Source organism: Gadus chalcogrammus, chromosome 18, assembly GCF_026213295.1.
Source record: "Gadus chalcogrammus isolate NIFS_2021 chromosome 18, NIFS_Gcha_1.0, whole genome shotgun sequence".
NCBI lineage: Eukaryota > Metazoa > Chordata > Actinopteri > Gadiformes > Gadidae > Gadus > Gadus chalcogrammus.
The window spans coordinates 18,402,681-18,418,142 of record NC_079429.1 but is presented as its reverse complement, the minus strand read 5'-3'; the positions used below and the strand labels follow the sequence as shown (position 1 = coordinate 18,418,142).

The 15,462-nt window shown below is 42.6% G+C and overlaps 1 protein-coding gene across 1 annotated transcript; it reads left to right on the top strand.

Moving 5' to 3' along the window:
- Window positions 1-8,010: 8,010 nt before the first annotated feature.
- LOC130371316 (progranulin-like) lies at window positions 8,011-12,649 on the top strand. The gene is made up of 2 exons (XM_056577055.1): window positions 8,011-8,246; window positions 11,892-12,649. The coding sequence occupies exons 1-2, from the start codon at window positions 8,043-8,045 to the stop codon at window positions 11,976-11,978; spliced, it is 291 nt and encodes a 96-aa protein (XP_056433030.1). The 5' UTR covers window positions 8,011-8,042; the 3' UTR covers window positions 11,979-12,649.
- Window positions 12,650-15,462: the final 2,813 nt, after the last annotated feature.

Here is a 15,462-nt window from a genome sequence, read left to right as displayed (position 1 = left end):
GTTGTCACCCTGGAGTACAAAACAAATGTTTATAAGATTTTGATGATTTAGTATCCCCAACAGCAAGTGCTCCAATGCATTCTTGTCGTATTGATTTCAATGAGGTTGGGCCAACGGTGAGAATCCCAATTCACATGTGAAAAAAAGAGGCTCAACTTATGTCGATTTTGAAATTTACTTCCCCTATTAGTCTTTACTAAATGTGAAGTCTGCATTTTATTTTCTTACGGTGGATATTGTGTGCTTAATAACCAGCAATATATGATTTAATTTCGATTCAAATAATATGTTTCTTGGAATTGGTATCCATTATTATACATTTTATTTTCTGCTCTTCTCTTCAGACAAACCAATAAAAAATAAAGAAATAGAGAAAAGATAAATATTATGTCTCCTCCATTTCAGACACTTTGCGCTTCCTCGGGATACCGAAGATAGGTTGTAGAGTTCCTCTTGCCATCTCTCGGCCCTCCGTGAAATGAGCAAACCTTCTGCAATGACTGCACACACACACACACACACACACACACACACACACACACACACACACACACACACACACACACACACACACACACAAATAGTTTTTGTAGTTCATTGTTACGGTTGTGTTAATATTGGAATTCACAGCACATCTGCTTCAGAAGAACTATACCCCTCAGTATGGAGATTCTCCAACAAAGTGGAGCACTACCACTTTCTGAGATGTGTTATGTCATGCTGTGGAAGATAACAGTATATCAGCCAGAATTAACTTCCAAAGACTGCAATGAGAGTAGACTACATCATAATTTTGCATTAACTTTAGCCATTTCATTTTTGTATATTTTCCTTTATATATATTTGTATGTATCTAGTATACTATTTGAAATTTCGTTGCGATAAATAAGTTGCATGTAATTATAACTATTATTTAAAGCGTCTGCTGTCGTGGATCAATACGTTAGCTTAAGTAGTGGACCAATCAAAAACACATTTCACAAACGCATTTTTTTGCAATCACAATTAGGTTGTTTCAGTCTGTGTTGTCCTCACTGCAGTGTAGCAACTGCAGCTATACAACTAGTTCAACTCTTCCTTATAAATGAAGACGTGAGTCGTAGTAAGCTTTAGTTGCTCTTTACTGTGGCTTTTTTCCCCCTTGTACAAGGTCAGAGTGAAAACTGTAACAAGACAAATACGAAAATTACAATTTTAGCTCTGTAACAGGTGCTTTCCACATGTAAATAAATGTAAATAAAACGTTTTTAGCCACAAATATATCACATGCATTTTTCATATAAATAGTACTTTCTAACATTAACTTTTGAATGTAATTATGAAATTATCAACTTACGACGTTGCCTCTGTGACGTTTACAGTGATACAATCATGCGGTTGAACACAGAAATGTAGCTATGCAAATTCGGTTAGCCTCCTCAGACTACTAAACCAAAACAAACCTATGACCCGGGAACATTAGGGTGAAAGCTGCCCTTCAAAATAAGAGCTCTTTCAAAGCAAAAGTCCATTCAGATTTATGCGTGAAAGGCAACACACTCCCCGTCTGACCTCTGTGAGGTCATTTATTGACCCCGATGGACTACATGAGTCTCTGAACATCAGTCTTTAGTAAGAAGTAAGACAACTTCTGAGACTGGTCTGAAGAAAGTTTTTGAATGTCCCTGATTTGTGGTCCTCAATTCCACCTTCCTCACCCCTCCGTCTTCTCCAGGGAAGGCCTCTGTGATGGTAGCCATGGGCCAGTTGTTGCGGGTAGCTTGACTGTCTTTGAGAAGGACAACGTCTCCTATTTGCAGGTTTTGGTCCATTTCTTGCGGCATTGCAAGGTTGGCAAGTACTCTTGACTCCAACGACTCCAGAATCTGTTGGCAAGAGCCTGTACTTGTCTCCACTGTTTGGTGAAGAGATCTTTATCTGTAAAGTCTCCTGGTGGATGTGGGACTCCAGTTTTTTGAGTTAGGAGCATTGATGGCGACAGAATGAATGGATCGTCAGGATCATTAGAAACTGGGATTAGTGGCCTTGCATTTACAATAGCTGTCACTCCTGCCATTAGTGTACACAAAACCTCATGGGTTAGGCGATTGTGCTGTTCGAAAAGCATTGAGTCCAGGATTCTTCGGGCCACCCCAATCAGACGTTCCCAAGAGTGGGGGGTTGAATTCCCATGAGCACCCTTGTTGGTTTAGGTACCTCTGCACCATGGCGTCTGGTTGGTTTTGGCTCATTCCAAGTTCCTTACATGCTCCTATGAAATGTGTGCCGCAGTCGGATATTAGCTGTTTGGCAGGTCCTCTTATGGCAAAGAAACGCCTCAAAGCGTTAATACAGCTTGAAGTGTCCATTGACTCAATGACCTCATTGTGGACGGCTCTGGAGCTCATACAGCAGAACATCATAGCCCACCATTTGCTCTCTGCTTGTCCTCCTCTTGTTCGTCTGGCAGTAATACACCAGGGTCCAAAGACATCCAATCCCACATATGTAAATGGAGGGCAGGTTTGAAGGCGTTCTGGAGGCAAATTTGCCATGCGTTGCTCTTGCATTTTGCCTCTGAGTTTGCGACAAGTTATACATTTGTGTAAGACTGAATTGATGAGCCTCTTCCCCCCCAAGAGCCATAGACCTGCTGCTCCGACGGCTCCTTCTGTCAGGTGACGGCCTTGGTGTTTGACTTGGGCGTGATTGACTTGGTTTGACTTGGTGTCTGACAAGCAACAAGGCGATGTGGATATCCTTTGGGAGGATTATGGGGTTCTTCTCTCCAGCGCCCAGGTTAGCGTTCTTTAGTCGTCCTCCAACACAAATGAGATTGTTCTCCAAGGTTGGACTGAGGCGACGAAGTCTGCTGTTTATCGGGACTGGCTTATTCGTGATCAAAGCCTCAAATTCCTTTGAAAATGCTCTCCTCTGAACAGCTGCAATAATGACTTCCTTTGCTAGGGATAGTTCATCTGGGGTTCGAGACAGATCACACCTGTGCCACCCTTTACACTTGTCCATGTCTTTAGAGAGCTTAAAGGACCTCACAATGTGAATTAAGAGTGCTATAGCTCGGACAAGAGAGTTGAATCTGGAGAACCTTAGAAAGCGTTCTGTGCTGAGGCTTTTCTCTTGCTTTGTGGCATAGCTCCTCACTTGGGGACGGATATCCACGTCCAATTCTGGTTTGATCAGGTTGAAGGACTGAACCAGATCTGGTTTGTTGGGAGAGTCAAGCAAGAAGTTAGGGCCTTGTAACCATGCAGTCTGTGCCAAGAGTGAGGCAGGAATAGACCTTGATGCATGGTCTGCAGGATTAACCTCTGTGCGCACATAGTGCCATTACTCAGGTTTTGTGGTTTGGCGAATGCGCTGAACTCTATTATGGACGTAGGCATAGAATCGTCTGGATTCATTAGACCTCTTTGTACATTAGTTTCAAGAAGATGCTAGCTTGTTGTCATGTTCGGTGTGACTGAAAACTATTTGGCCCAATGTTTCTTCCACAGACTTGCTAGTCTCTGAAATCCTGTCTCTCATCTCTTTTTCTTGGTGAACCTTTTCTTTGATGTGCAAGAAGTTTGTACAGGGTTCGAGTAGGGAGGGCCGGCCGTTGTCAAGCACGGTTGTCTTAAAGGTGTTGACTGTTGGTATATGCGCTTTCCCCAAGCAGACTTCTCCAACCAGCACCCATCCTAGGTCCAAGCGTTGGGCAAAGGGGGCATTGTGGGGGCCATTGACTTGTTCCCTAACTTTGTGCACTCTTATTATGTCTCTACCAAGTAACAGGAGGATCTCAGCAGTTGGGTCGACCTCTGGGATGTGCTCTGCTACCTTGACAAGATGTGGATGATGACGAGCTGCATTTGGGGTTAGGATTTCAGAGCGGTTGTCAAGTATGTCGTTGCACTCGATGACTGGTGGGAATGGGATCGTGGCCTTTCCGTCGAGTGACTCGACCAGGATGTCTTCAGCCCTGCGCCCAGATGTTTCCACTACACCAGAGCATGTCTTCAGATAGTAAGAGTATGGTTTGCACTCAATGTTAAACAAAAAGGCTGGACCTTGCTAGCGACCGGTTTCTTTGGTCATCTAGGATGACGTAGGCCTTGATAGCTTTGTCTGGTTGACCTTTAGGATATAGCTTCACAAGACACATCTTGGAACCAGCCAACGTTTCCTGTACCACTGACCTCTGTGCAGTTTGAGTTAACAACAGCTTTAATTTTGCTGCTCTCTTCCTCCTCCCCGCCGTTGTGTGGTGGAGTTGAAGGGGACTTGACTTGAGGTGCAGGTCCAGATCCAGGTGCAGGTGCATGGCAGAGTCGTGATAGGGGCTATCACACTCCAAACACTTAACTGCATTCGGACAGTCCTTAGCAAGGTGAGTAGTTGAGCCACAGCACTTAAAGTAGATTCCTTTTTCTTTGAGAAAGGCCTTTCTTTCCAGCTTCATAGCTCTGAAGGCTTTTCAGCGTTTAAGAGGATGTGGCTTGCCATGTATTGGATGCTTTTGTTCAGGTCGCTGACTCCTTTGTTTATACTTAGGCTTGTTGGGGCGATGTCCGTCTTGTGGACTGAAATTGGGTACTTTGTGCCTTTAAAGAAGGTCTTTTCAGACTTTGCAGGCGAGCCACTAGTACTTGCGCTGATGTATGACGACTGCCAAGCACGAAAATGTTCAGGCTAATCGTCAAACTGATATAAACTTGAACTCACCAGGTCCCGTCGAGCCAAATAATGCCCCAGGTGTTCGGCCGTGGGTCCAGTGTGGGGAGCTGTCGTGCCCTCTGGGGATAGAAAGGCTGTGCTGACCTGTTCGAGTCGGTGTGGCTCACCTTTGAGCCTCTCTGTTGGTCAGATTCTCCATGCGGAGCCTGGTTTTCTATCTTAACCCCTGGTGGGACATATAGATCAGGAGGCTGACATGTTGATTGGATAGCTTTAATGGCTGGCTGAGCTGGGGGGTCGGTAGAAGGATGGCCTTTATATGAGGGCGGGTCGAAGTGAGACGTAATGTATTCTTCTGTCCGTACCATTTTATCCTCTTCTGATGGGCCTACATCATCTACCAGCATATACTTTTCCATACCGTCTGCTGCTTCCCACACAGCTGCTTCAGCCTCAGCTAGGAATCTCTGATCGGTCATCAGGTAAGTTGTTGCATTCCAATAAGGTGGGGAGTGCTACTCTAGTCTTCCCATCTATTTACTCTACGATGATCTGGCTTGCCCTTCTCCCTGCTGTCTCGACAATGCCTGTGCATGCCCGTAATGTATATGGAGCTGTACTGCCGTTTATGTTAAACAGGTCAAACAACTGTGATTTTGCCAGGGATCGGTTGCACTGGTCGTCAAGCACCACGTACACTCTGTAGGATATGTTGGGATTGTGTATCTGGTAAACATTCACCAAACATACCTTAGAGCAGGATCTCGGCTTGGGAGCACCACCACAGATTTCTGTGCACATAGAAGTCACGTCAGGTGATGGGTGTTCTTCAGGCTCCCCGCATTGCGCATTGTCTGCAGCAGGCGTACCAAGAGGCCATGGAGCCCGACCAGGATGCATCGCTGAGGTATGCTTGTCACTTTCACACTCACTGCATTTTATTCTTACCTTGCAGTCTTTAGCAATAGGTTTCGTGGATCCACAACCCTCTGAACCCGCGGCATTTTGACAGTGGGTGAGGTTTATTATGTACCGGACATTGCTTGTCTGGTTCATCGTCCTTCGAGCCTGAGCTAGACTGTGAACCGGATATTGCAGCAGTGATCTCAGTCTTTTAAACCAACAGAGCTGATCTTGGTAAGTACTTAGGTGCCTTTTCTGCTCTCATTTTGGTTGGAGCAGTGGTGAGATTGAATGTGAAACTGGGGTCATTTCTGATCTTTGCCTGTGCACTTACAAATCTGACGAAAAAGCTGAATGGTGGGAAGGAGACGTTATGATCATCCTTGTATTTTGAGCATCGTGTGATCCAGCGTTCCCGAAGGCTGAAGGGGAGATTTTCCACCACTTGATTAACTCCTCTTGCGGTGTCCAGGTATGCCAAACCAGGTAAGTATCCTCCTGATTTAGCAGCATCTATTTCTAGCAACAAGTCACCTTATTCTCTGAGCTGGTGTGGGTCTTTGTTTGAGATGCACGTGAAGTTTTCAAGCCGCCTCATTAAAGCGTTTTCAATCATCTCAGGGCTTCCGTAAGACTCCTCCAAGCGTTGCCATATCATGCTGACAGCTGCTGTTGGATTATGAACTTGTGCTGGAATGGATGCGCAGGAGAGAGGTGAAGTTACATAGCGTCTGTTAGGAGTGGGCTTCTTTCCATTTGCACACTCCTGAGGCCCTAACATTGCATAAGCTGCACTGCTGGTAGGGGGTGGTTGGTTTGAAACCCATTGTTCATTGTAATGAGAAGTCAGCTGCTGTGTGATTTCACTTGGAAAATGGTGTTTGGAATCATCTTGACGCTGTCTCTGAGTATTGTGCTCAAATGCCTGTTGTTCTATGTACTCAGCTGTGTGTTTTGCTGGATCTTCCTGCGTTAAATCCTGCAGCTCTTCAAGATGACCCTCCTCCATGTCTGCCGCTGCTTCAAATATTGCTGCCGCTGTAGATGCTGCTACGGCTTCCTTTTCCTGCTTTAATACATGGAGGTTGGCTTCTACCTCCGCTTTCTTCTTCATCATGGCTGCTTCCTTTTGGGAAGGACACCTTTACTTTGGCTGCTTCAGCCTTAGCTCTAGCCATTGTGGCAGCAATGCTAGCTGAGGACCTGCTCAAAGCTGTATAAGACTTGCTACTTACGGCTCGTTACGGCTTAAAGGAGAGTTAAAGGAAGCATTAATGCTCCTTTCCTAAGCATTTTTAGAATTCGAACCACCTTTCCTTCAAGCAGTTCCGGGTCATCTCCACAGGAAAGAAAATTTCCTATGCAAAATATAGAATTCGTAGAGGCCCTTCAATTCTTCTAGATTAGCAGACATAAGACATGTATAACTTGGACGGACACGCTATTAGTGCTTCATTTTGCTTCTTCATCGCCCCCCAGCCCTGCTGCCTATTTCCCATCAAACCATGCAATCAGATGTTCTTGTGTGCATAAATTGTTAAAAAAGATTTTTTGAAGTGAATGTGAAATGAAGAGATTTTTTTCTTGCATTTGGACGATGTATTCTTCAAGGCACATAGTAGGCCTGTCAATTACGGTATGAACTTTAATTCACTTTAATTCGATATTTTTTCTATGAGGCTTGTCAAGTTTTGATATTGTGCTCCAGACAGAATGGCTCTAGTGTAGCAGAGGCTGACAGTATTCAGTAGGATTATTTTTATTTTTTCCAATCTGCATAGATGTCCAATTGCTTATGGGAATGTGTGACGCACAGAAACACACTCTTTAGTTTTATATTTAACTATACCATACAATTTGGTTGATTCTTTTAAGAGACATTTATTATAATCTGTTTCAGAAAACAAATAATGCTAATTTTATCCACGATGATGATTTCAGTTTGATGTTCCATGTTCCCCCTTTTCAGATTTAATTCAAATTATTCTTGTTTATATGTAAGACACAGTGTTGCCAATATGGCGACTTTGTCGTTAGATTTAGCGACGAGATTTATCTCCAGCGACTGACCGGCGGCAAATCTGGTGACCTTTTCGTGCATCTGGCGATTTTTTTCGTGTTATTCCTCGTCTCTGCACTGCACAGGTCTCTCCCTCCTCTCCAGCCCCGCCCCTTCCCAATCCCAATCCCTTGCGCCTGCTGATTTCATGTCACGAATGACGTCATCAAGCAAACCAGCGAGTTCTAGCTACTTTTCAAAGAACACTGAAAAATAAAAAATGGCAACACTGATAAGACAATGTGTAAACCAGACAATGACATCACACTTCACCTAGCTTCCAGCCGAAGGCCTGCCCTGGTCTCCAATGTACCCCCACCAGTGTGTGATCCAGTACATGTCTACTTACGCTCCTCATTTCCCCTTCAAGGCTGTATTCTGCGACAACCACGAGCACTGCTGCCCGCAGGGCTACACCTGCAACATGCACAGTGGGACCTGCGAGAAGCAGCTGCGCCACCAAACCCCCCGCAGCCGCCCTCAGAGCAAGGTGGTACGGTCCATGCTGAGGCCGTCCGCTGTGGAGGAGGATGTTCGATGTGACGATGTGGGGGAGTTCCGCTGCTCCAAGCAGGAGACCTGCTGCCGCGCTTCGCCCACAGTGTGGGCGTGCTGCCCCTCGGCCCAGGTAGCGCCTCGCCTCTGTTAGCCTTAGTGGACTGACGTTAGCATCTGTTAGCTTGTATTGGCATCTGTTTGCTTCCAATAGCTTTTCCTTATTGATGTTTGATGTCGTTATCATCTGTTAGCCTCTCTTAGTGTCTGTTGGTATGTTGGCATCTTTAAGCATTCTACATGATCTCTTCTTGTTGGTTATCCTGGATTCTCCTAGCATCTGTCAGAGCTTCTATTAGTCTCAGCTAGCTTCTCTTGGCAGCTGTCAACTTCTCTTAATGTCTGTTGGTATCTTTTGGAACAACGCTTAACATAAGCACTTGATAAGTTAAGTTTGCGGAAAAGGGTTTATTCAAATGTTTATCTCAAGGGTTGGATAAAGAGAAAGAGACTAAATATTTTTTATATCCCTATATCGTACTGTGACAATATATCATCAAGATTCTTAGAAGCCTTGGTCCTAAATGTAATTGTTCCCCACAAAAAGATCCCTTCATTGATTTTTAAATGGATGGTATGTAGCTCTTATATGCAAGGATCTAAGATTATGATCTAATGTGGCATGCCCCTATAAAACACAAAATCCTTCCACAAAACCTATCGAGAGTAAATCGTTCACTACAGCCATGTTATGTATCGGGGACACGAGTAGGTTATTGGGGTAGGTTATAAACGTTTTCGTTTTTTTTTAATTTTTAATTTTTTAATTTATTACGTCATTTTGCGCCGTGATGGATTTTCCGCCATCTTGGTTAATGTCAAAAACCTTCAAAATGCATCTCCTATCACAAATGTTCTCCAATCATCTCGAAATTTGCCACACGTGATCTTCAGGCCATGCTTGATAAAAATCATCGAATAGATTTTTCAAATTCAGAACCGTTTATCTCAGCAGATATCTCAGCAGCCCTTTGACATATCATAACCAACCTTGGTACATAGACCCATGACATCATCGTGGGGACACCCAATGAATCTGGTGACCTTTGACCTCTAGGGGGCGCTGTTAATAATGTAGATGTGTTTTAACTCCTCTCTCTTCACATGAATATATTTCAAACTTATTTTCAATGTCTTGTGATACTATCAGACCTCCCCATATAGCTAGTATATTATTTCTTGCAGAAATATCTGCGACAGCCAATCATATTCGACCGCGAAGCTGCCAAATAGGAAGTAAGCCAATTTCTCAGCAACCCTTTGACATATCATAACCAAACTTGATACATAAACCCATTACATTATCATGGGGACACTTAATGAATTTGGTGACCATTGACCTCTAGGGGGAGCTATAATTAATGAAGACGTGTTTTAACTCCTCTCTCTTCCCATGAGTACATTTCAAACTTATTTTCAATATCTGATGATACTGTCAGACCTCCCCATATAGCTTATAAATGATATCTTATGGCAACATCAGAACTTGGCCGCCATGTTGAAAGTTGTCAAAATAAGTTGTACATTTCCACAGGCCACAAATTATGTCCAATCTTCATGAAACTTGGCATATATAATCTTCAGACCAAGCTGAACAAATGTGTCCAACAGCTTTCTCATATTCAAAACCGTTTGGCCGTGACAGCCAATCAAACTTGACGGCAAAGCAGCCAAACAGGAAGTAAGCCTGTTCTCAGCACTTCTTTAACATGTCATAGCCAAACTTGGTGACTCATGACATCATTCTGGGGACATCCAAACTATTTGGTGACCTTTGACCTCAGGGGCACGTCAAACAGGAAGTGAGCTCATACCTCTGCAAGGCCTTCATGCATCCAAACCAAACTTGGCTCATAGTCTTATGACCCTATCCTGATGATGCCCAAATCATTTGGTGTGATTTGATTTTAGGGGTGCGTTGTTAGCAGAAAGTCTATTCCAGCCCTTAGAAAGCAACTTCAATGTATTTTCATTGTGATACCCATTTGCCAATACTTTCATTGTCAGTAAAATCTAATCATATGTATTTTTTCATGGTCATATCATATATACTGTGTTATATAAAACTGATAACATATCAATCATATTCAATCATCATGTCAACCTGACATACAGCATACAATCAGAAAACTACTTCATTTATATCAATGTCAGTTGCGCTGAACAGCGCTCATTAATGGGTAGACACTGCACTCGTGTGGCGACAAGCGGTACTTAATGTATAATAAAACATTGACTATATTTACCATTCCGCCCATTTACAATATAAACTGCAATTCCCATTGGATTAGATGCTTCACGAACCACCTCCAGAACGGATTCTTGTTTAAATTTTTGTCTCTTTTAGGGATATTGTTCCGAATAGCTATGTATTTGTGACATTTGTTCTGTCAGGCAGACTGTATTGCGCTCTTACCTCTAGGTGGGGTCATTTGGTAAACATTGACGCGTACTCGCATAATGCTCATCCCACCGGCTGTCGGTATTACCGATTACCGAGAGGATCGTCATGTAGCCACCTAGCCGAATTCCGTCCGTCCAGCAAAATTTGTTTATCAAGTCCCATTATGCTTGACCCCCACATTGCTGCTCGCAGCTATATTTCAATTTTCAACTTTGAAATCAAAGTAATTGGTTTTTGGCTCTGCTCTGGAAATTATTCTATTAATTTATTTTTTATTTAAACTTAATTTATCTAGATGTGTCCCATTGAGACCTTTAGCCTCTTTTTCAAGGGAGCCCTGCCTGAAATAATTATCAAAACCGTGGAAGACGTGTCGGTAAAATCATATTTACTTGACTGTGACATTTTGGTGTTGTTTATGTAAGTCAGTGTTTGCAGGATGTGATGCCATAGTGTATACAGGATGTGATGTCATGGTGTATACAGGATTTTAGGCCACTGTTTACAGAATGGGATGTCATGGTGTTTACAGGATAGGATGTCACGGTGCTTACAGGATGTGATGTCACGGTGCTTACAGGATGTGATGTCTTGGGCCGTGTTCCAATCATGGACATAATAAAGGCTGGACCACGGACTGGAAAATGGCCGCCCATTCATTCCTATGCAAACTGCTCAGTGGCGCATGGTAACAAACAGGAGCGATTTGCTTCCGCGGTATGTGGCCAGGACACGTGACCTAGTCCGTGACGTACCGGATGCAGAGATCTTCTTCTTCTTCTAGTTTAGTGGCGGATCATAGTTTTTCCCCATATACCGCGACCTACTGGACTACTACACAGGAGTTTGTGACAAGGACGTTGACAAGGACAAATAAATTCAAAGAAAAAACCAAACTAACGAAACAAAATAAACAAAATAAAACAAACTAACAAAAGAAATGAATGAATAAAAATAAAAAATATATATATTTAAGGTTAAATTCTTCTAATTAAGTTAGTATCTTTTAGCTAATTTATCAGCAATTTCATTGCCATATATTCCATGGTGGGCTGGAATCCAACAGAACTGAATAACTAAACCAAGGCTTATAATATTTAATGATATTCACAGAACATCATTTTGTATTGTCTGTGTGTCCCCTAATATGACAAATGATTAGAATTACATGTTTACTGAATTCATACAAATACTGCATATGACATAAGCTAATGACTGTATGACTATGATATATTAAGCTACATTGTTCTATAAGTTAACAGTCCCCTCACTCTGTATTTACATGTATAGTAATCGGTGTTTTGTAATCTTTAGGGCCAGAAGTGTGGATTATCGGGGACAGCTACGTCCGCCGTGGAGAGGAGAGAGACAAGGAAACCTGTGGCCCCCACCTTGGCCTAGAGGCCAGGGTCAGTTGGTTTGGCTGGGGCGGGCTCAGATGGAAGACCCTCATCCCTTTCTTCCTGCAGTCCCTGAGAGGAAGAACAGCCCCGGATGTCCTGCTCATCCACTGTGGCGGCAACGACCTCGGACGCCTGGAGGGAGTTGAGGTTGTTGCCGCAATGAAGCAGGACCTGCAGTACCTCCACCGGCAGTTCCCAGCAATGCAGATCGTCTACTCTACCATCAACGAGAGACGCCGGTGGAGGGCTGACCATCCGGGGAAGCTAAATCACGCTAGGAAATGGGTGAACAGTGTGATGAACGCATTTGTTAGTGTAGAGCTAGGAGGCAACAGCGTAGAGCATCCTGGAATAAGGTTTAACTGCTGTGGTTTATACCTAAAAGACAAGGTTCATTTCACCAATAGGGGAAATGACATTTTTTTAAAAAGCATTTCACAGTCTCTTGAAGCGATAATCCAGAGTGGGTGAAACTGACACTTTTAGGGCCAATGCCTTCAGCCTTCTCCACTCTGAATTGTAATTTCAACAGTTTTCAATACTGTAAGATATAATCCAGGTCCTTAATCTTTATTCGATGATGCTCTTCTCTGCGTATTTGATAAATCAGTAATTATAACCTTTTTGGTAATCATTTGCGTTTATCACACTGTTCATTCATTTCACTGTTCTTCCTCTCATTCCTTTCCTTACTTCTTAGGGTACCTGTCTTTGTTTCCCCTTCCACTCTTCTGCCCCAGCCAAACAGCCCAAAAAATGTGTTTTGTTCAAATTTGGGGTGGGGGGTCTTTTAATAAAAGCTTTTTTTTATTGTAACACTTGGTTCAAATCCTATTTCTTACACATGCAGCCATTTTGACACCATTCTATGATAGCTGATAACCAAGGTACACACTGTAATACTATAATCAAGAGGACATACAGGCAGTTCAAATAAAAAGAGATAGAACTTTATTGATCTGGAAACTTCATAAATATGTAAGATTTCTCCATATAATACCATAGTAACATAGTAAACGTATGTAGGCCTAAAAAATTCAGTTCAATGTTATTGCTTAAACAGATTCCTTCCAACTAACTATTTTACGAAGAATGCAATCAATAATTTATATAAAAGTAAATGTTTACATATCGACCAGCAACGAAGTTGGAGTAGCCTACCCAAATATTGAATTGTAATACACCAACATTGTCAACTGTCATACATAGCTAACCATAACCCTGTCATACATAGCTAAACAAGCAAATGAAAGAAATACCTGCCAACGCAACTGAAATGTTAATATCAGACAATTTACAATATTATGAAAATTACGTAGGTCTCCCATAATCATTCAGGTAATCAATACGTGCGTGCCTGTTCCAGCTATTTCAATGATATGTGTGTTATATATCCGTGTACAACGCCATTCATGTCAAGTAAAGGACAAATCTCAGACTTTGGAAGTTAATGGAGTTAATGGAAGTTAATTCGGAATTTAATTTAATTCGGAAGTTAATGGAGCTTTACATCCTGACAACCTGCCCGGCAACAGACGACGCGATGCAGAAAACATGTTTCCAAACGACGAAATAACATAATACAGATAGCGGATCGCTATCTGTATTATGATAGATAGCGATAACACTTGTTTTTACTTTATATTTGTATTGTATTTAATTGTTTAATCGAAACAGTAAAAAAAATTGCCCGCGAAACGGGCGATCGCGTCAAATGACAATGTTTTGCCCGCGAAACGGGCGATCGCATCAAATGACGTAGGAGGGTTCTTGAAACATAATACAGATAACGGATCGCTAGAAAACACTTGTTTTTACTTTATATTTGTATTGTATTGAATTGTTTAATCGAATTTAGCTAGTAAACTGAGTGTTTTAAGCAGGTTTCATAGTCTAGAATGTTCAAGAACCTTCCTACGTGATTTGACGCGTCATTTGACGCGATCGCCCGTTTCGCGGGCAATTTTCTTTATTGTTTCGATTAAACAATTAAATACAATACAAATATAAAGTAAAAACAAGTGTTATCGCTATCTATCATAATTCAGATAGCGATCCGCTATCTGTATTATGTTATTTCGTCGTTTGGAAACATGTTTTCTGCATCGCGTCGTCTGTTGCAGGGCAGGTTGTCAGGTTGTCAGGATGTAAACAAACATTGACGTAGGCCGGTACAATTTTCGCCCCCGGTACAATTTTAACGTGACAGAGCCGTGCACTTCAAAATATGTCCATAGCATGGAGCCTTTTGTTTCAGTACGGCTCCTTTCAGCTGCGTACCCAACGTAAACTGCTAATAAAACGCTTGAGGAGGCGTTTTGAAAAGAAAAAACTTACATTTTTTTAGAACATGGTAGAAATATAATTATGAGCCTTTGATTGATATCCAGACATTTCTTGCGGAGACACAATCCTGTTCCCCACTTGTATTGGAGTGGACGGCAATATCTACTTCTGGGCCGCATGAAATGACGGACCCCCGTCCACTCCCAGCTAAAACAGCTGCAATAACAGGCTTGGCCTCTAAGCACGGGTGGATTGCGGAAGTATATGCCTATCCTGGGGAGATGCCCCTGACTGCAGCTGTCACGTTAAAATTGTACCGGGGGCGAAAATTGTACCGGCCTACGTCATCGTTTGTTTACATCCTGACAACCTGACAACCTGCCCGGCAACAGACGACGCGATGCAGAAAACATGTTTCCAAACGACGAAATAACATAATACAGATAGCGGATCGCTATCTGTATTATGATAGATAGCGATAACACTTGTTTTTACTTTATATTTGTATTGTATTTAATTGTTTAATCGAAACAATAAAAAAAATTGCCCGCAAAACGGGCGATCGCGTCAAATGACGCGTCAAATCACGTAGGAAGGTTCTTGAACATTGTAGACCATGAAACTTGCTTAAAACACTCAGTTTACTAGCTAAATTCGATTAAACAATTCAATACAATACAAATATAAAGTATAAACAAGTGTTATCTAGCGATCCGTTATCTGTATTATGTTTCAAAAACCCTCCTACGTCATTTGACGCGATCGCCCGTTTCGCGGGCAAAACATTTGTCATTTGACGCGATCGCTCGTTCGCGGGCAAATTTTTTTATTGTTTCGATTAAACAATTAAATACAATACAAATATAAAGTAAAAACAAGTGTTATCGCTATCTATCATAATACAGATAGCGATCCGCTATCTGTATTATGTTATTTCGTCGTTTGGAAACATGTTTTCTGCATCGCGTCGTCTGTTGCCGGGCAGGTTGTCAGGTTGTCAGGATGTAAACAAACGATGACGTAGGCCGGTACAATTTTCGCCCCCGGTACAATTTTAACGTGACAGCTGCAGTCAGGGGCATCTCCCCAGGATAGGCATATACTTCCGCAATCCACCCGTGCTTAGAGGCCAAGCCTGTTATTGCAGCTGTTTTAGCTGGGAGTGGACGGGGGTCCGTCATTTCATGCGGCCCAGA

What these genes read in the sequence shown, in the direction of transcription:
- LOC130371316 (XM_056577055.1), top strand. Translation starts at nt 8,043, where the DNA reads ATGCACAGTGGGACCTGCGAGAAGCAGCTGCGCCACCAAACCCCCCGC. An exon ending in CGTGCTGCCCCTCGGCCCAG is followed by an intron (nt 8,247 to 11,891) that starts GTAGCGCCTCGC and finishes TGTAATCTTTAG; the next exon opens with GGCCAGAAGTGTGGATTATC.